At 44.1% G+C, this 21223-nt stretch overlaps 1 protein-coding gene across 1 annotated transcript in view; it reads left to right on the top strand.

Moving 5' to 3' along the window:
- The window catches only part of LOC141139200 (cytochrome P450 2K6-like), a 116996-nt gene that overhangs the window by 65827 nt on the left and 29946 nt on the right, over positions 1 to 21223 (top strand). Inside the window, exon 4 of the mRNA XM_073625118.1 lies at positions 9900 to 10060. Within this exon, the coding sequence (XP_073481219.1) occupies positions 9900 to 10060 (161 nt within the window). The remainder of the gene's footprint in view (positions 1 to 9899; positions 10061 to 21223) is intronic.

Here is a 21223-nt window from a genome sequence, read left to right as displayed (position 1 = left end):
ACGGATCAGTTTAAAAATAAGATAAAAAAGCAAAAAAAAAATAAAGAAAAAAAAAAAAAAAGCACCCCTGTCCCCCCTTGCTCTCGCGCAAAGGCGAGCGCAAGCGTCGGTCTGGCGTCAAATGTAAACAGCAATTGCACCATGCATGTGAGGTATCACCGCGAAGGTCAGATCGAGGGCAGTAATTTTAGCAGTAGACCTCCTCTGTAAATCTAAAGTGGTAACCTGTAAAGGCATTTAAAGGCTTTTAAAAATGTATTTAGTTAGTCTCCACTGCACATTTGTGCGCAATTTTAAAGCATGTCATATTTGGTATCCATGTACTCGGCCTAAGATCATCTTTTTTATTGCATAAAACATTTGGGCAATATAGTGTGTTTTAGTGCATTAAAATTTAAAAAAGTGTGTTTTTTCCCCCCAAAAAAGCGTTTGAAAAATCACTGTGCAATTACTGTGTGAAAAAAAAAAAATGAAACACCCACCATTTTAATCTGTAGGGCATTTGCTTTTAAAAAAATATATAATGTTTGGGGGTTAATAATTTTTTCATGTAAACAAAAAGTGTCAGAAAGGGCTTTGTCTTCAAGTGGTTAGAAGAGTGGGTGATGTGTGGCATAAGCTTCTAAATGTTGTGCATAAAATGCAAGGACAGTTCAAAACCCTCCCAAATGACCCCATTTTGGAAAGTAGACACGCCAAGCTATTTGCTGAGAGGCATGTCGAGTCCATGGAATATTTTATATTGTGACACAAGTTGCGGGAAAAGACAATTTTTTTTTTTTTTTGCACAAAGTTGTCACTAAATGATATATTGCTCAAACATGCCATGGGAATATGTGAAAATACCCCCCAAAATACATTCTGTTGCTTCTCCTGAGTATGGGGATACCACATGTGTGAGACTTTTTGGGAGCCAAGCCGCGTAAGGGGCTCTGAAAAACAATCACCGGGGTCATTTGGGGGGGGGGGGGGTTTGTGCCACCTGGGCATTCCATGGCCTCCGAAACTGTGATAGTGAAGAGTGAAATCAAAAATGTACGCCCTTAGAAAGCCTGAAGGCGGTGATTGTTTTTCAGAGCCCCGTACGCGGCTAGGCTCCCAAAAAGTCCCACGCATGTGGTATCCCCATACTCAAGAGAAGCAGCTAAATGTATTTTGGGGTGCAATTCCACATATGCCCATGGCCTGTGTGAGCAATATATCATTTAGTGACAACTTTTTGCAAAAAAAAAAAAAATGTCACTTTCCCGCAACTTGTGTCAAAATATAAAATATTTCATGGACTCAACATGCTCATCAGCAAATAGTTTGGGGTGTCTACTTTCCAAAATGGGGTAATTTGGGGGGGGGTGGGGGGTGGGGGTTGTGCAATCTGGGCATTTTATGGCCTTCAAAACTGTGATAGGTAGTGAGGAGTGAAATCAAAAATTTACGCCCTTAGAAATCCTGGGCTAGGCTCCCAAAAAGTCCCACACATGTGGTATCCCCGTACTCAGGAGAAGCAGCTGAATATATTTTGGGGTGCAATTCCACATAGCCCATGGCCTGTGTGAGCAATATAGCATTTAGTGACAACTGTTTGTAATTTTTTTTTTTTTTTGTCATTATTCAATCACTTGGGACAAAAAAAAAAAATAATATTCAATGGGCTCAACATGCCTCTCAGCAATTTCCTTGGGGTGTCTACTTTCCAAAATGGGGTCATTTTGGGGGGGGGGGTTGTACTGCCCTGCCATTTTAGCACCTCAAGGAATGACATAGGCAGTCATAAATTAAAGGCTGTGTAAATTCCAGAAAATGTACCCTAGTTTGTAGACGCTATAACTTTTGCGCAAACCAATAAATATACACTTATTGACATTTTTTTTACCAAAGACATGTGGCTGAATACAGTTTGGCCTAAATGTATGACTAAAATTGAGTTTATTTAATTTTTTTTTATAACAAAAAGTAGAAAATATAATTTTTTTTCAAAATTTTTGTTTTTCTCCATTTATAGCACAAAAAATAAAAACGGCAGAGGTGATCAAATACCATCAAAAGAAAGTTCTATTTATGGGAAGAAAAGGATGCAAATTTCGTTTGGTATGGATTTTGGGGGGGACCCCTATGCCATTTATTTTTTTAAATTTGGTGCAGGGTTCCCCTTAATTTCCATACCAGACCTAAAGGGCCTGGTATGGATTTTGGGGGGGGCCCACGCAATTTTTTAAAAAATTTTTGTTTCAGAGTTCCCCTCAAGGGGCCTGGTAATGGACTGGGGGGGACTCATGCCCTTTTTTTCAATGAGTTTTATCTATATTGCCAAGACCCGACAAATCATTACAGCTGCGATCAGTTTTAAATTACTTTTTTCCCTTTAGAAATGTAATTTTGCTCTGGAAGTGTTTCAAAACATGGGAAAACTGCGCCACTTTACAGGCATACTATAAACACCCCCCAGGCACGATATTTAGAGGAATATTTCATTTTCATTGTTTCACTTTAAGGATTATTAAAATTACTGTTCCCGAAAAAACTGCCATTTTTAAAAACTTTTTGTTGCATTGATACATGTCCCCTGGGGCAGGACCCAGGTCCCCAAACACTTTTTATGACAATAACTTGCATATAAGCCTTTAAAATGAGCACTTTTGGTTTTTCATGTTAGTGTCTCATAGACTTTTTACGGGGTCCTACGGCTTTCGAATTTGCCGCGAACACTGCATAATGTCCGTTGTTCGTGGCACATCCGAACAACCAAAGTTTTGCCCGAACGTATGCTCAAACCGAACCGTTCGCCCATCCCTAGTTTACAGGCTCTAGCTATAGTCAGCTTTGCTCCTAGGAGGATAAAGTGGATCAGCTTTTGTTTAGACTTGGAGATTTGGGGGACATGGGCATTAAGTAAGGCGACTGATGGGGACCTGGGGACCGAACAGCTGGTGACCTTGTATATGAGGTTACATTTTTTTTTCCAGAATGAACTAATTCTGGCACACTCCCACCATGCCCCATCGAGCTTACAGCCCCTGAAGCACTGAGGATCTGCTGAGGGGTAGATAGATGCAAGTCCGGTGGGGGTTAGGTACCATCTCGTTAGGACCTTTAAGTTGGTTTCTATCAGGGAAGTGTTTAGGATCCCTTTGAAAGATTTGGCACAAGCTATCTGCCAGGTCTCCAGGTCCCAATCGTGTTGGAGGTCAGCCTCCCAGGTTGTCATGTAGGAAGATTTGGTTGTCGGTAGAGAGAGTGACGAATAGATCACAGAAATGCCTCCCCTTTGCTTCATGGTCTGCCCACACCAGAGTTCATAAGCTGTAAATTTGGGTGGAAGTGTTTTATCTGTCCATAGTTTTTATAGGAAGTTTGAGATTTGCCCGAATCTGAACCACTTAGAGTCTGGGAGTTCTAATTTGTTGATGCATGACTAAGGGTGATGGGACCCTTGGGGGTTAAGAAGTGTCCTATACGATACAGCCGTTAGTCCAGCCATGACTTAAAGGATTTAATGTCCAAGTCTGGGGGAAAGTCAGGATTGTGAAATAAATGTGCCAGAGGGTGTCCTGTGGATACCAGGGCTGGCTGGTTTCGGAGGTTGTCCCAAAGGGCACAGGAGTGGCATAACGTAGGGGCTAGAATTAGAGGTCGGTTTTTCTTGGGGCACCAGAGTAAGAAGTCCAGGGTGAAACAAGGAACTGCTTGCCTTTCTATTCGGACCCAGTCTGGTTTTTCGAGTCTGGAGTAAATTGTGGAGAGTTGGGCCAGTCTCGCCGCCAAGTAGTATTTGTGCAAGTGTGGTAATCCCAGCCCTCCCTTTCATCTGTGAAGATATAAAAAGTGTGTTGGGGGATTCTGTATCCTGAGTTTTCCCATACAAACTTGAGTATCTTACTTTGAAACGATCTTAGGTGGTCTTTCCTAATGGGGATAGGGAGGGGGCGGAATAGGTATAGAATTCTCGGGAGTAAGGTCATTTTGATGGAGTTTATTCTTCCTAGCCAGGAGAGTTCAAGTTTGGGCCATTTCTTAAGGTCTGTTTTCAGTTTTCGATAGAAGGGCGGGTAATTGTGAGTGTAAAGGGTTTCTGTGCGGGCTGTCAAGGTGATCCCTAAGTATCTGATTATAGATTCACTCCATTCAAACTTAAATGACTGCTGGATAAGGGAGACTGTTGTTGGGAGAGAGACATTAAGGGCTTGCCATTTAGAGTAATTGACCTTGAGACCTGAAATTTTGGAGAACTCTGCTAGAACTTTGCAGAGATTGTGTAGGGAGGTTAGGGGGAAAGTCAGAAACAAGAGAATGTCATCCGCAAAGAGACCACATTTGTGTGTTTGGTCGCCACATGATACCCCTTATATATTGGGGTTTTGGCATATAGCTATGGCTAGGGATTCAATGGCAATGGCAAAGATGAGTGGGGATAGAGGGCAACCCTGCCTGGTTCCCCTGGCAATGTCTATTGGATGAGAGTAGTAACCTTGCAACCGAATTTGAGCCTTAGGCTGGGAATAGAGGGCCTGTATTAGCCCCATGAAGCACTGTCCAAAACCCCAGCGCTCCAGGAGGGAAAATATGTAGGGCCAGGACACGGAGTCGAAGGCTTTCTGCAAATCAAGACCGTGATGTATGCTGTGTTGAGTTGGGTGCCCAGGGGGGCATCCTGCGTTTTGGCATTAAAGAATTTTGTCATGTATAGGGCTAGGGTACCCACGAAGGCTTGGTAGTAGGGGACGGAAAGACCATCTGGGCCAGGGGCTGAACCTTTTTTGAGGCCCTTGATGACTTTCATCACCTCCTCCTTCGTGAAGGCAGCCTCCAGGAGATTCCTGTGTTTAGTACCTATGAACGGAATAGGAAGGTCATCCAGAAACCTGGATATGGAGTCTCTGTTGGTCTGTGTAGGGGGGCTATAGAGTTTGAAGTAGAAGCCTTGGAATGCCTCTAGTATTTTAGTCGGGTTGGCTGTAGGTTCCTGACTAGCACTTTAAATCTTGGTCACGGTGTGGACCTTTACTCGGGGGCATAGTTTGGTAGCTAGTAATGGACCTATCCTGTCCTTTTGTGTATAGAATTTGTTGCCACTCCAGTGGATGGCTTTCTCTGCTTTAGTGGTCAGGGCTAAATTAAGTTCCAGTCTGGCTTTGTCTATTTGGGCTATTGGGGTGCCGGAAGGATTCTTTTTGTGTTGAGCCCACAGAGCTATATAATTCTTCTCTAGTCGCTCAATGTGAGCCTTCCTCGCTTGGTTTGAGTGGCTATCTGGATGATCATGCCTCTGATAAAGGCCTTATGGGCAGCCCAGAGAGTTTCAGCTGAGATATCTTCCACATTGTTAAGTTTGAAGTATTCCTAAAGCACTTTAGTAACTTCTGTGGCTCTGATAGGGTCTGAGAGAATGGATTAATTTAGTCTCCAGTGTCCCCGTTTTGTGTAGTGGGCAACAGATCGGATAGACATGACTACTAAAGAGTGGTCTGATAAGGCCATGTCTTTAATTTGAGGGTGCAGGACAATAGGAAGAAGGGACAAGGGGACCAGGTTGTGGTCAATTCTAGCGTATGTGTTGTGTGGGTAGGAGTAATGGGTAAAATCACGTCTAGTAGGGTTCAGTTCTCCCCAGACATCTGCCAATCCCTGGGCATGGAGTAGCTTGACTATTTTGGGGCTTATTTTGGTAGGTCGGATAAATTGGGCCTTAAGAGGCTTGGTTTTGTCTAATCCCTGATCAAATGCCACATTTGAGCTCCCCCCCCCCCCAAATTACCATACCTTCCAAAAGGGGATTCAGGGTGTCCATGAGGAGCTGGAGGAATTTATCTTGTCCTTTATTGGGGGAGTAATAGGATACTAGAGAGTATAGGTCCCCCTCTAGCGTGCCCTTCATTAAACCTGCTTTCAGGATCTTTAAAGTTAGAGAGACTTGGAAGTGGAAGTGGAAGTGGGGAAAGTGAGAGTGGAGGAATTTGGGACTGTACCGTATAGGAAAGTGAGGCTCCTGCAGCATGAGAGTGTCCAGGTTAAGGGATTTGTAGCTGTCAAAAACTTTCCTCCGTTTGAGAGGGGAGTTTAGGCCCTGGACATTGTGGGTAGCTATTTTAAGAACTTTCTTTGTGGGGTCGGCCATGGAGCTCAGGAGGGGCAATGTTGCTGCTTCTACTGTCACTCACCCATAGGTGTCTTCTTTCAGGGCATCTTTGAGGACAGTTTCTTGTTGGGTCATTTGACTTTCCAGAGCGAATCGCTGGATAGGTACCTGGGTGGGCTGTAATAGATGGTGAAGTTAGGCACATATGAAAAGAAGAAATATTAAGAGGAAAGAAGAGGGTAGAAAGGGACAGAGTAGATAGATGAAGGTCTCCTTGCATGAGAGAACTGGGTCCCGGGGGGGGAGAGGCCCCCCGAGAACCACTGAACATAAAAACAATAAGGGTCTGTCCTATGAGGGGTCAGACAACCTAGCCCCCAGAGACCAACTGGGATCTGAGGGGTAGGTGGCGGCACATGGGGACCACCCCAAGCCAGGGTGCCCCTGGTAATGTATCATAAGTGCAAAACAACAGCTATCGGTAACAGAAATACAGGGATAACTTATGAATCCAAGGCTTGTCTGGACGGTCCTTGCCTTCCCTTTCCCCTGAGGGGGCGAAGAAAGGAGGGGGCCCATAGGTTTTACTGTTGGACCTCCCACACCAAGGTGGGATCCCCTAGAAAAAAAAAGAAAAAAAGGGGGGGGACACAAAAAAAGGGTAACATTTTTTGTGTGACCCAGGATCCCTGAGGTGAGGACGAGTCTGAATCATTCCTTCCGAGGACGTCGACTTCTTGAAGGTAGAGAGCGGTGATTCTCCAAGGAGGTCAGATCACTGTTACAGCTAAACAGGCAAAAATTTGTAGAACTGTGGAACCAGTTCAGAGAACATCCAAAAAGTGAAACAAGATGAATCTCTAATTAGTGGGTTCAGTGGAACCAAGAACCCAGAACCTGTCTCTGGGTTGTAAGAAAGGAAGGAAAGGAGCCAGATTAGACAGTGAATGGTCAAGGGGGACCATTATCTTTAGCCTTCTTAATCTTCGCCTTGTTCCAGAGCGGGGATTGGGGGCTACTAGGTGTTGGTCTTTTGCCTGATCCAGGAATGTTGTTGGACGTGTCCATGTCAGCTTCCTGGAAGATAAACTTCAGGCAGAGAAGGAGTTTTTCACCTTCCGAGAAATTGGAGGAGTAGTTCTTTCCTTTATCGGAGAACTTCATTGCAAAAGGGGAGGCCCATTTGTATTTAATGTCCTTTTGTGTCAGAACTGACAGCAGTGGTTTCAGGAATCTTCTGCGCTGCATTTTGCAGGGTAGGGTCTGCGAAGATCTGAATGTGGTGACCCAGGCATTGTACCCGGGGCATGAATCAAGACTGTTTCATGACTTCCTCCTTCACTGCATAGTAATGAGGTTTGGCAATGATGTCTCTCGGTGTGCCGACTTTCCTAAGGGATCCCAAGGCTCTGTGGGCTCTGTCCAGCTCCAGGCGGTGTTGGGGGATATTTGGGATCAGATTTTTTATTACATCCTGGACCGCTGCTGGAACATTGGTGATAGACTCAGGGAGGCCCCTGATTTTAATATTGTATCTCCTGGACTTGTTCTCTAAGTCGTCAATTCTGGATAAGGTGACATCTAGTTGGTCCTGTAATATCTGGATATGATCTGAGTTTTGGTTTGTTGCTGCAACAGTCTTGTCTAGCTTGTTCTCAATCATTTTCATTCTGGCTCCCAGATTCTGGAAGTCAGATTTTAAGTCCCCTGTGATTTTAGATGCGGTGTGAGCCAAGCCTCTTTCCAGGAGATCTGACAGTTTCTGGTAAAACTCAGCCATAGGGAAGTCAGAGTCTTTGACCTGGTAGTCAGTGGGTGAGGTGCCAGCATGACAGGCTATATTAGGCCCCATGGGGGGAAAGACATAGTCCTCTATGGTTTGGCTTACCAGGGACTCTGTGGAGGCTGGAGAGGGTGTCAAGGCCTGCTGGGTTCTCACATGAGCCATCAGGGAGTGGTGCAGTGTCTCCGGAGCCATCATTTGCCTGTGTTCCTGGAGGCCTTCTGCGCTGGCAGCATGAGGCTGGGCCGTGGACGCCATCTTGGATTCTATGTATGGATCAGAGCTGCTGAATTAAGGTCTCTCCTGATTGAGGATCCGGGCATGGGGGGGTTCCTGTGTGCCTGGGGGTGTTGTGGCTCAAGTTTCAGCAAATAGCCTTAGTCATAGCCAACATGTAAGCTGTTTTTTTCATCAATATTCTGTAACTAAATAAAGACTTTGATATGGATGTGCAAGTTGCCGGGTCTCCTTATCTATCTACATGTGTGTTAATTAGGTCAGCTGGTCAACTTGTTCCTGTGTCACATCCTAAGGTCTACTCAGGAAGTAATGGAAAAGTTTTTGTTTTATATAACAAGCTGGACAGTGAGGTAAGGGCTGTGTAGGATAAATAGAAAGCTTTTTTTATTTCTGTAAAAGAAGAAGGTTAATGCTATATTGATACATAGGGGAGCTGGAAATAGAAAAAAAGTGAACTTAGCCATTAATAATATGTATTTGGGTTTTACAGGTATATATGGGGAATGTATTCCACGGGTAGTTTCTGCTTCTGCTCCAATTTAACCTCCCTGGTGGTTTTCCCGAGTGTGGTTTGGGGTTAAATTTCAGTACCATTAGCGGGAACCCCCGAGCCACACTCGGGATTGCATTGCAGGATCCTGGTGCGGTGTACTTACCTTGTCCCCAGGATCCTGCGATGTCCCCCCGCTGTGTCTGTGGGCTGTGTCCTCCGCCCGAAGCCTCTGTGTGCTGGGCTCCGTTCCCTGCGAGCGTTGCAACGCACGAGGGTGGAGCCCGGTGGCAAATTCAAAAAATGTAAAAAATAATAATACATACAGTACACTGTACTCTTATGCCGTGTACACACGGGCGGACTTTTCGACCGGACTGGTCCGACGGACCGAATCCGGCGGACAATCCAACCGTGTGTGGGCTCCATCGGACCTGCAGCAGACTTTTTCGGTCAAAAATCTGACAGGCTTTAGATTTGGAACATGTTTCTAATTTGTCCGACGGACTCGAGTACGAAAAATCCAATCGTCTGTACGCTAGTCCGACGGACGAAAACCCACTAGGGCAGCTATTGGCTACCGGCTATCAACTTCCTTATTTTAGTCCGGTCGTACGTCATCACATACAAATCCGTTGGACTTTGGTGTGATCGTGTATAGGTAAGTCCGTTCATTCAAAAGTCCGTCGGAAGTCCATCAAAAGTCAGTCGAAAGTCCGTCGGACCAGTCCGGTCGAAAAGTCCGCCCGTGTGTATGCGGCATTACAGATTACATTACTTTATGAAGTTATTTCACATCCCTTTTGTCCCTAGTGGTTTGTCCAGTGCCCTGCATGCAGTTTTATATGATATATACTGTTCTTTCTGCCTGGAAACTGGAGATTGTCCATAGCAAACCAAAAAGTGTCCCTTTACGTCAAAAGTGGTTTTAGACCAGCTAGAAAACAGCGATAGTAAAGTAGATCACTTGCAGAATTGAGCGATAGTGAATCGTGGGGATATTCATTTTATTATTATTATATTATTATTTTTTATAATTATTTATATTTATTTATTATATTATAATTCATGATTTTGTGTTTCAAACTTTATCATACCCGGGATATCTACTAGACTCTTGTTTGGACAGATTTAAGTGTGTTATTGCTAAGAATTACAGGCCTACAATATAAAACGCCAAATTTCTATGCAAAATAATTGTACCTTTTTGAGACGCAAAAATCTGACTTAATCATACCGCCAGGGAGGCTACTGTTGAATTTCAAGAGTCATCATTGCTGCACTGGTGATCTAGATTTGTTCTTCTGTCATAACAGGCAAACCAGAAGACTTGACCATAAAAACAAATTTTGCCATTGGAAATATAATTATGTCAATCATCTTTGGGCACCGTTTTGACTATCAACATCCTATTTTACCCCGACTCCTTGGACTTATAAGTGAGAACATGAAACTGGTTGGGAGTCCTTCAATTGCGGTAAAATACAATATACATTGGAGTGTGTTTGTATGTGTGAAAATAGGCCACACTGGGATTTAATAAAACTGGAGAATGAAAAAAATTGCAACTGTGCATAGTAGCCAATAAGCTTCTAACTTCAGCTTGTTCAATTAAGCTTTGACAAAAAAAAACCTGGAAGCTGATTGGTTTCTATACAAAGCTGCCCCAGATTTTGCACGCTCCTCTAGTTTTAGTAAATCAACTAGTTTTTCTAGCCCACTTACTTTGTTGTAGCCTCTGGGCACATCCAATGGTGCCTTTTTTCTGTACAGTGTTAGGAAAAATAACTTGGGCTCACCTGGATTTATTGCAGAATAATAGTAGATAAGAAGGAGAGTTAGGAACATCAGGATACTCAAACACTGACTGAACATACAGCCCTACTTCTAAATTTCTTCACAATATTCTCTGTGCTACAACAGACTATGCTGTGTTGACTGGTTACAAACTGACTGAACTAGACTTCTTAGGGACCAAGGTTCTGGTGGTATCTGGACACCAATTTCCTAACTATATTAGATAAGAAAGTTCCTGTGTTCAAATCGTTCCTCAACCAACCACTCACAACCTTAAAGAGGACCTGTTTTGTGGAGGCTATGCCCAAAAAAAGCAATCAGAAGGCAAAACACCAGTAACCAGTATTCCCTGTTGGCTCGCTGAAGCTGATCATTTTCCCTGTTACTGTTACTCTGTGTAGGGATGGCCATCTTGGTAGGGGTTTCGGGACTTTGTTTCTTCATGTCACACTTACCCAACTGATTACTAGGGATGAGCTTTGAGTTCAAATCGAACATGAGTTCGACTCGAACATCAGCAGGGTGCCTTTGGCCAATTATGGCTCAGGGGGTTAAGTCCACGCCCCACACTATATAAGGCCACCTGCACGTCGGCCTTGTGTAGTGTGTTGCTGGCGGAGAGAGAGATAGAGAGAGAGAAAGTGTCATTTCATTTACTTTGAGCAGGCAGTTTATTCGGTTAGCTAGATCTCACTGCAGACCGATCCTGCTGTACTGTTTCTAATCTACTTCAAGCAGGCAGTTGATTCAGTTAGCTGCAGTGTATTTTGTATATAAATATATATATATATATATATATATATATATATATATATATATATATATATATATACAGTCAGGTCCATAAATATTGGGACATTGACACAATTCTAATCTTTTTGGCTCTGTACACCACCGCAATGGATTTGAAATGAAATGAACAAAATGTGCTTTAACTGCAGACTTTCAGCTTTAATTTGAGGGTATTTACATCCAAATCAGGTGATCGGTGTAGGAATTACAACAGTTTGTATATGTGCCTCTCACTTTTTAAGGGACCAAAAGTAATGGGACAGATTAACAATCATCCAACAAACTTTCACTTTTTAATACTTGGTTGCAAATCCTTTGCAGTCAATTACATCCTGAAGTCTGGAATGCATAGACATCACCAGACGCTGGGTTTCATCCCTGGTGATGCTTTTCCAGGCCTCTACAGCAAGTGTCTTCTGTTCCTGCTTGTTCTTGGTGCATTTTCCCTTCAGTTTTGTCTTCAGCAAGTGAAACGCATGCTCAATCGGATTCAGGTCAGGTGATTGACTTGGCCATTGCATAACATTCCACTTCTTTCCCTTAAAAAACTCTTTGGTTGCTTTTGCAGTATGCTTCGGGTCATTGTCCATCTGCACTGTGAAGTGCCGTCCAATGAGTTCTGAAGCATTTTGCTGAATATGAGCAGATAATATTGTCCGAAACACTTCAGAATTCAACCTGCTGCTTTTGTCAGCAGTCACATCATCAATAAATACAAGAGAACCAGTTCCTTTGGCAGCCATACATGCCCACGCCATGACACTACCACCACCATGCTTCACTGATGAGGTGGTATGCTTTGGATTATGAGCAGTTCCTTTCCTTCTCCATACTCTTCTCTTCCCATCACTCTGGTACAAGTTGATCTTGGTCTCATCTGTCCATAGGATGTTGTTCCAGGACTGTGAAGGCTTTTTTAGATGTTGTTTGGCAAACTCTAATCTGGCCTTCCTGTTTTTGAGGCTAACCAATGGTTTACATCTTGTGGTGAACCCTCTGTATTCACTCTGGTGAAATCTTCTCTTGATTGTTGACTTTGACACACATACACCTACCTCCTGGAGAGTGTTCTTGATCTGGCCAACTGTTGTAAAGGGTGTTTTCTTCACCAGGGAAAGAATTCTTCAGTCATCCACAACAGTTGTTTTCCATGGTCTTCTTGGTCTTTTGGTGTTGCTGAGATCACTGGTGCGTTCTTTCTTTTTAAGGATGTTCCAAACAGTTGATTTGGCCACACCTAATGTTTTTGCTATCTCTCTGATGGGTTTGTTTTGTTTTTTCAGCCTAATGATGGCTTGCTTCACTGATAGTGACAGCTCTTTGGATCTCATATATATATCTCAAATAGCACACTTGAAATTAACTCTGGACCTTTTATCTGCTCCTTGTAAATGGGATAATGAGGGAATAACACACACCTGGCCATGGAACAGCTGAGCAGCCAATTGTCCCATTACTTTTGGTCCCTTAAAAAGTGGGAGGCACATATACAAACTGTTGTAATTCCTACACCGTTCACCTAATTTGGATGTAAACACCCTCAAATTAAAGCTGAAAGTCTGCAGTGTATTTTGTATATATATACATACCGACTTTGTATATATATATATATATATATATATATATATATATATATATATACACTGTATCCTGTGTAGTTAGATCTCACTGCAGGCCATTCCTGGTGTATGTATTCAAGCCGTGCAGCCTTGTCAGTGTCACTTGCAGCCTTGCAGCCTTGTCAGTGTCACTTGCAGCCTTGCAGCCTAGCTGAGTACACACCGCTATGTATTTATATCAGCGACCGGCGCTCGCTCCTCTCACAATCAGCGGTGGATCGGCGGGGATCGGCGTATAACACGATTTCCCCCTGATTTTGAGTGCGTGTTATACACCTATAAATACGGTATATATACAGTCTCCTGCATATAAATATATATATATATATATATATATATATATATATATATATATATATATATATATATATATCCCCTGCGTTCTAGTCTAGCCAAGCCTATATCTGACGGCAGGCCATTGCTGGTGTACGTTTCCAAATACACTTTCAGACAGGCAGGCAAGTGATTCAGTGATCTGCAGTGCATAAAATATATATACTGTCTCCTACATAAATATCCACTGCATTCTAGTCTAGCAAAGCCTATATCTGACTGCAGGCCATTGCTGATATATATTTCCAAATACACTTTCAGGCAGGCAAGTGATTCAGTGATCTGTAGTGCATAAAATATATATACTGTTCCTACATATATATCCACTGCATTCTAGTCAAGCCAAGCCTATACCTGACTACAGGCCATTCCTGGTGTACGTTTTCAAATACACTTTCAGGCAGGCAGGCAGGCAGGTGATTCAGTGATCTGCAGTGCATAAAATATATATATACTGTCTCCTACATATATATATCCACTGCATTCTAGTCTAGCCAAGCCTATATCTGACTGCAGGCCATTGCTGGTGTACATTTTCAAATACACTTTCAGGCAGGCAGGCAGGCAGGCAAGTGATTCAGTGATCTGCAGTGCATTAAATATATATACAGTCTCCAACATATATATATCCACTGCATTCTAGTCTAGCCAAGCCTATATCTGACTGCAGGTAGTTCCTGGTGTACATTTTCAAATACACTTTCAGGCAGGCAAGTGATTCAGTGATCTGCAGTGTATAAAATATATATACTGTCTCCTACATATATATCCACTGCATTCTAGTCTAGCCAAGCCTATACCTGACTACAGGCCATTCCTGGTGGAGGTTTATAAATACACTTTCAGGCAGGCAGGTGAATCAGTGATCCGTAGTGCATAAAATATACATACAGTCTCCTACATATATATATCTACTGCATTCTAGTCTAGCCAAGCCTATATCTGACTGCAGGCCATTTCTTGTGTACGTTTCCAAATGCACTTTCAGGCAGGCAGGCAAGTGATTCAGTAATCTGCAGTGCATAAAATATATATATATATACTGTCTCCTACATATATATCCACTGCATTCTAATCTAGCCAAGCCTATACCTGACTATAGGCCGTTCCTGTTGTACATTTTCAAATACACTTTCAGGCAGGCAGGCAGGTGATTCAGTGATCTGCAGTGCATTAAATATATATACAGTCTCCTATATATATACAGTGGGGACGGAAAGTATTCAGACCCCCTTAAATTTTTCACTCTTTGTTATATTGCAGCCATTTGCTAAAAAAGTTCATTTTTTTCCTCATTAATGTACACACAGCACGCCATATTGACAGAAAAACAAAGAATTGTTGACATATTTGCAGATTTATTAAAAAAGAAAAACTGAAATATCACTCTTAAGTATTCAGACCCTTTGCTGTGACACTCATATATTTAACTCAGGTGCTGTCCATTTCTTCTGATCATCCTTAAGATGGTTCTACACCTTCATTTGAGTCCAGCTGTGTTTGATTATAGTGATTGGACTTGATTAGGAAAGCCACACACCTGTCTATATAAGACCTTACAGCTCACAGTGCATGTCAGTGCAAATGAGAATCATGAGGTCAAAGGAACTGCCTGAAGAGCTCAGAGACAGAATTGCGGCAAGGCACAGATCTGGTTAAGGTTACAAAAAAATTTCTGCTGCACTTAAGGTTCCTAAGAGCACAGTGGCCTCCATAATCCTTAAATAGAAGACATTTGCGAAGACCAGAACCCTTCCTAGAGCTGGCCGTCCGGCCAAACTGAGCTATCGGTAGTAAAGAGCCTTGGTGAGAGAGGTAAAGATGAACCCAAAGATCACTGTGGCTGAGCTCCAGAGATGCAGTCGGGAGATGGGAGAAAGTTGTAGAAAGTCAACCATCACTGCAGCCCTCCACCAGTCGGGGCTTTATGGCAGAGTGGCCTGACGCAAGCCTCTCCTCAGTGCAAGACATATGAAAGCACGCATGGAGTTTACTGAAAAAACACCTGAAGGACTCCAAGATGGTGAGAAATAAAATTTTCTGGTCTGATGAGACCAAGATAGAACTTTTTGGCCTTAATTCTAAGCTGTATGTGTGGAGAAAACCAGGCACTGCTCATCACCTGTCCAATACAGTCCGAACAGTGAAGCATGGTGGTGGCAGCATCATGCTGTGGGGGTGTTTTTCAGCTGCAGGGACAGGACGACTGGTTGCAATCGAGGGAAAGATGACTGCGGCAAAGTACAGGGATATCCTGGACGAAAACCTTCTCCAGAGTACTCAGGACCTCAGACTGGGCTGAAGGTTTACCTTCCAACAAGACAATAAGCACACAGCTAAAATAACAAAGGAGTGGCTTCACAACAACTCCGTGACTGTTCTTGAATGGCCCAGCCAAAGCCCTGACTTAAACCCAATTGAGCATCTCTGGAGAGACCTATAATGGCTGTCCACCAACGTTTACCATCCAGCCTGACAAAACTGGAGAAGGATCTGCAAGGAGGAATGGCAGAGGATCCCCAAATCCAGGTGTGAAAAACTTGTTGCATCTTTCCCAAAAAGACTCATGGCTGTATTAGATCAAAAGGGTGCTTCTACTAAATACTGAGCAAAGGGTCTGAATAATTAGGACCATGTGATATTTCAGTTTTTCTTTTTTAATAAATCTGCAAAAATGTCAACAATTCTGTTTTTCTGTCAATATGGGGTGCTGGGTGTACATTAATGAGGAAAAAAATGAACTTAAATGATTTTAGCAAATGGCTGCAATATAACAAAGGCAAGTGATTCAGTGATCTGCAGTGCATTAAATATATATACAGACTCCAACATATACACAGTGGGGAGGGAAAGTATTCAGACCCCCTTAACTTTATAAACTGTATATATGTTGGAGTCTGTATATATATTTAATGCACTGCAGATCACTGAATCACTTGCCTGCCTGCCTGCCTGAAAGTGTATGTGAAAATGTACACCAGCAATGGCCTTCAGTCAGATATTGGCTTGGCTAGACTAGAATGCAGTAGATATACAGTGGGGATGGAAAGTATTCAGACATTTTTCACTCTTTGTTATATTGCAGCCATTTGCAAAAATCATTTAAGTTAATTTTTTTTCCTCATTAATGTACACACAGCACCCCATATTGACAGAAAAACACAGGATTGTTGACATTTTTGCAGATTTATTAAAAAAGAAAAACTGAAATATCACATGGTCCTAAGTATTCAGACCCTTTGCTCAGTATTTAGTATAAGCATCCTTTTGATCTAATACAGCCATGATTCTTTTTGTTAAAGATGCAACAAGTTTTTCACATCTGGATTTGGGGATCCTCTGCCATTCCTCCTTGCAGATCCTCTCCAGTTCTGTCAGGTTGGATGGTAAACGTTGGTGGACAGCCATTTTTAGGTCTCTCCAGAGATGCTCAATTGGGTTTAAGTCAGGGCTCTGGCTGGGCCATTCAAAAATAGTTACTGAGTTGTTGTGAAGCCACTCCTTCATTATTTTTGCTGTGTGCTTAGGGTCATTGTCTTGTTGGAAGGTAAACCTTTGGCCCAGTCTGAGGTCCTGAGCACTCTGGAGAAGGTTTTCGTCCATTATATCCCTGTAATTGGCTGAATTCATCTTTCCCTCGATTGCAACCAGTCGTCCTGTTCCTGCAGCTGAAAAACACCCCGACAGCATGATGCTGCCACCACCATGCTTCACTGTTGGGACTGTATTGGACAGGTGATGAGCAGTGCCTGGTTTTCTCCACACATACCGCTTAGAATTAAGGCCAAAAGTTCTATCTTGGTCTCATCAGACCAGGTAATCTTATTTCTCACCATCTTGGAGTCCTTCAGGTGTTTTTTAGCAAACTCCATGTAGGCTTTCATGTGTCTTGCACTGAGGAGAGGCTTCTGTCGGGCCACTCTGCCATAAAGCCCTGACTGGTGAAGGGCTGCAGTGATGGTTGACTTTCTACAACTTTCTCCCATCTCCGACTGCATCTCTGGAGCTCAGCCACAGTGATCTTTGGGTTCATCTTTAACTCTTCTCCCCCGAAAGCTCAGTTTGGCCGGACGGCCAGTTCTAGGTAAGGTTCTGGTCGTCCCAAACGTCTTCCATTTAAGGATTATGGAGGCTCTTATGTGCTCTTAGGAACCTTAAGTGCAGCAGAAATTTTTTTCTAACCTTGGCCAGATCTGTGCCTTGCCATAATTCTGTCTCTGAGCTCTTCAGGCAGTTCCTTTGACCTCATGATTCTCATTTGCTCTGGCATGCACTGTGAGCTGTAAGGTCTTATATAGACAGGTGTGTGGCTTTCCTAATCAAGTCCAATCAGTATAATCAAACACAGCTGGACTCAAATGAAGGTGTAGAACCATCTCAAGGATGATCAGAAGAAATGGACAGCACCTGAGTTAAATATATGAGTGTCACAACAAAGGGTCTGAATACTTAGAACCATGTGATATTTCAGTTTTTCTTTTTTAATAAATCTGCAAAAATGTCAACAATTCTGTGTTTTTCTGTCAATATGGGGTGCTGTGTGTACATTAATGAGGAAAAAAATGAACTTAAATGATTTTAGCAAATGGCTGCAATATAACAAAGAGTGAAAAATGTAAGGGGGTCTGAATACTTTCCATCCCCACTGTATATATCCACTGCATTCTAGTCTAGCCAAGCCTATATCTGACTACAGATAGTTCCTGGTGTACGTTTCCAAATACACTTTCAGGCAGGCAGGCAAGTGATTCAGTGATCTGCAGTGCATAAAATATATATACTGTCTTCTACATATATATCCACTGCATTCTAGTCTAGCCAAGCCTATATCTGACTGCAGGCCATTGCTGGTGTACGTTTCCAAATATACTTTCAGGCAGGCAGGCAGGCAAGTGATTCAGTGATCCGCAGTGCATAAAATATATATACAGTCTCCTACATATATATATCCACTGCATTCTAGTCTAGCCAAGCCTATATCTGACTGCAGGCCATTGCTGGTGTACGTTTTAAACGACACTTTCAGACAGGCAGGCAGGTGATTCAGTGATCTGCAGTGCATAAAATACATATACTGTCTCCTAGATATATATCGATTGCATTCTAGTCTAGCCAAGCCTATACCTGACTGCAGGCCATTCCTGGTGTACGTTTGCAATGACACTTTCAGGCAGGCAGGCCAGGCAGGTGATTTAGTGATCTGCAGTGCATAAAGATATATATGCAGTCTCCTACATATATATCCACTGCATTCTAGTCTAGCCAAGCCTATACCTGACTTCAGGCCATTCCTGGTGTAATTTTTCTAGTAAACTTCAGGTGGTGTTTTGCTAATCCAATTTTACAGCATGTCTGGAAGGCCACCAAGGAAAGGCAGATGCTCACAGGTCACTAAAAAGGGCAAGTAGGCTCTGTGTCTACAGCCAACAGTGCTGGTCGTGGACATGATGCATACTCAGCACATGGCCGTGGGGCACGCTTATCCTTTTTTTTGGCAGCTGGCTGTGTTGAGCCACAACATGCAGAAGAGTTGGTAGAGATGAATAACAAAGCTGTCCTCATCCTCCTCATCCTCTGTCACCCAGGCTAAGAGAAGTTTGGCTGCCAATGCAGCTACCAAAGCGGCCTATTCCATTGGCTCAATGGCATCAATCACTCCTTCTCTAGCCCCACCATCATGTCCTGAGGAGGCAGCATGCCCTCCAGGGGCCAGCTTAAGGACAGCCAACCGACTGCATCACACCGCAGAGCTCCGCATGTGCAGGGCGCTGCTGACTCTGCACGTTTTTTCGAAAGTTCTTTGGTGTAGGCCTTTTTTTGAGACATGTGCAGCAGATCACACCGTTGCTGTTTGCAACATACCTCTGAAGCGTATCAAGTGTGGCCAAAACAGCAGCCGCTTGGGGACCACATGCTTGACCAGACATATGTCGAGCTCCCATGCAGTTCGTTGGCAACAGTATTAAAAGACCCACACCAAGGAACAAGGTGGACCTCTCCTTGCTCCTCATCAGCTGGGATCAACAACCCCACTATACCTTCAGTCCTCTCAGAGACCTGCACTGAGAGGAATGAAGGTGTAGAATTAGGTGTCCCAAGCACTTGCGGGCAATCTGCTAGCGGTACACCTAAATCCAATTGTAGCAGGCAAATTTCCCTACCCCAGTTGCGAAAGAAATTTGGTCCCAGTCATCCACATGCTCAGCAGCTGAATGCTAGTTTGGCTAAATTGCTAGCACTCCAACTGCTGCCTTTTCAGCTGGTAGACTCTGCCCCCTTTCGAGAATTTTTGGAATGTCCTCAGTGGCAGGTTCCCAAATGCCATTTTTTTCTCAGAATGCCTTTCCGGCTCTCTACCAGCATGTGGAAGGCAATGTCTTGGCCTCGTTGGACAGGGCAGTCAGCGGTAAGGTGCATATTACCACTGACTCATGGTCCAGCAGGCATGGACAGGGACGTTACCTTTCTTTCATGATGCACTGGGTAACCCTGCTGGCAGCTGGGAAGGATGCAAGACAGGGTGCAGTAATGTTGGAGCTTGTTCCACCACCAAGCCTCCAAAATGCTGGCAGTGGTGATTCTGCCACACCTCTCTCCTCTACCCCCTTCTCTTCTTGTTCCTCTATGGCCTCTTCCTGTGCAGATTTGTCCTCGGAACCAGCGGTGCTCCATAGGCATTCTAGGGGCTATGCAAACACTCAGGCAAAAAGATGCCATATGGTGCTTGAGTTGGTCTGCTTAGGGGACAGGAGCCACACTGGGGCAGAGATTCTGGCGGCTCTGCAGGGGCAGGCTGAGAGGTGGTTGATGCCACGCCAGCTTCAGCCAGGAATGGTGGTTTGCAACAATGGCACCAACCTCCTCTCCGCCCTCCGACAGGGACACTTCACCCATGTTCCCTGTTTGGCTCACGTCCTTAATTTGGTGGTGCAGCGGTTCTTGTGCAGGTACCCAGGCTTACAGGATCTCCTGAGACAGGCCAGGAAAGTCTGTGGGCATTTCCGCCGGTCATAAAATGCCAGTGCTCAGCTGGCTGACCTTCAAGAACCGCCTCATCTGTGACATGCCCACCAGGTGGAACTCAATGTTGCAATGCTGCAGCGGCTGCACACGCAGCAGAGGGCCATCAATGAGTACCTGTGCGAGTATGGCACCAGGACAGGGTCATGGGAGCTTGGCTTTTTTTCGCCACACCAGTGGCTAATGATCAAGGATGCATGCACTGTCCTGTCACCATTTGAGGTTGCCACGAGGATGGTGAGCAGTGACAGTGCATGCATTAATGATACTGTCCCTCTTGTCTTAATGTTGGAGCACACGCTGCGTGGAATAATGGACAGGGCACTTGAGGCAGAACAGAGGGAGGAAGAGGAGGACTTCCTTACCTCTCAAGGCCCCCTTTATCCAGACAGTATTCCTGCAGGCCTGCCTATCACACAGGAAGAGGAGGAGGAGGAGGAGGATTGTGTAAGCATGGAGGTGGAGCCTGACACTCAGCATCAGCAGCAGTCTTCAAGGGATCGTTTTCAGTCCCCAGAAACCCATGGACTTGTACGTGGCTGGGAGGAGGTGGCTGCGGATCATGTTGTCCTTTGTGACCCAGAGGATTCCGGACTGAATGCCTCAGCAAACCTACGCTGCATGGCCTCCCTGATCCTGCAAAGCTTGCGAAAGAATCTTCAGATTCGTGGTATCAAGGAGAGGGATCAGTACTGGCTGGCAACCCTTCTTGATCCATGTTACAAGGGTAAGGTTGTGGAACTTATCCAGCCTTCGCAGAGGAAGCAGAGAATGAAACATCTTCGGGAGGCCTTGCAGAAGGGTTTGTGCAATGCGTTTCCAGAGCCTGGGAGGTTACAATTACCTGGTCCTCCTGGACAACGTGATGCTGAGGCTTCGGTCAGTCACAGAAGGAGAGGTGGAGAAGATGGCCGTCTGACCGATGCGTTCAGACAATTTTTTATTCTGCAGGAATACCTTGGGGCAAGATTAGACTTGGAGACCTTTCCAACCGAAAATCCACTGGGTTACTGGGTCTTGAGGATGGATCACTGGTCAGAGCTTGCACAGTATGCAATTGAGCTAATAGCCTGTCCTGC

This window comes from Aquarana catesbeiana, linkage group LG04, assembly GCF_042186555.1.
Source record: "Aquarana catesbeiana isolate 2022-GZ linkage group LG04, ASM4218655v1, whole genome shotgun sequence".
Lineage (NCBI taxonomy): Eukaryota > Metazoa > Chordata > Amphibia > Anura > Ranidae > Aquarana > Aquarana catesbeiana.
The sequence above is the reverse complement of the archived record's forward strand: the minus strand, read 5'-3'. Positions and strand labels throughout refer to the sequence as shown.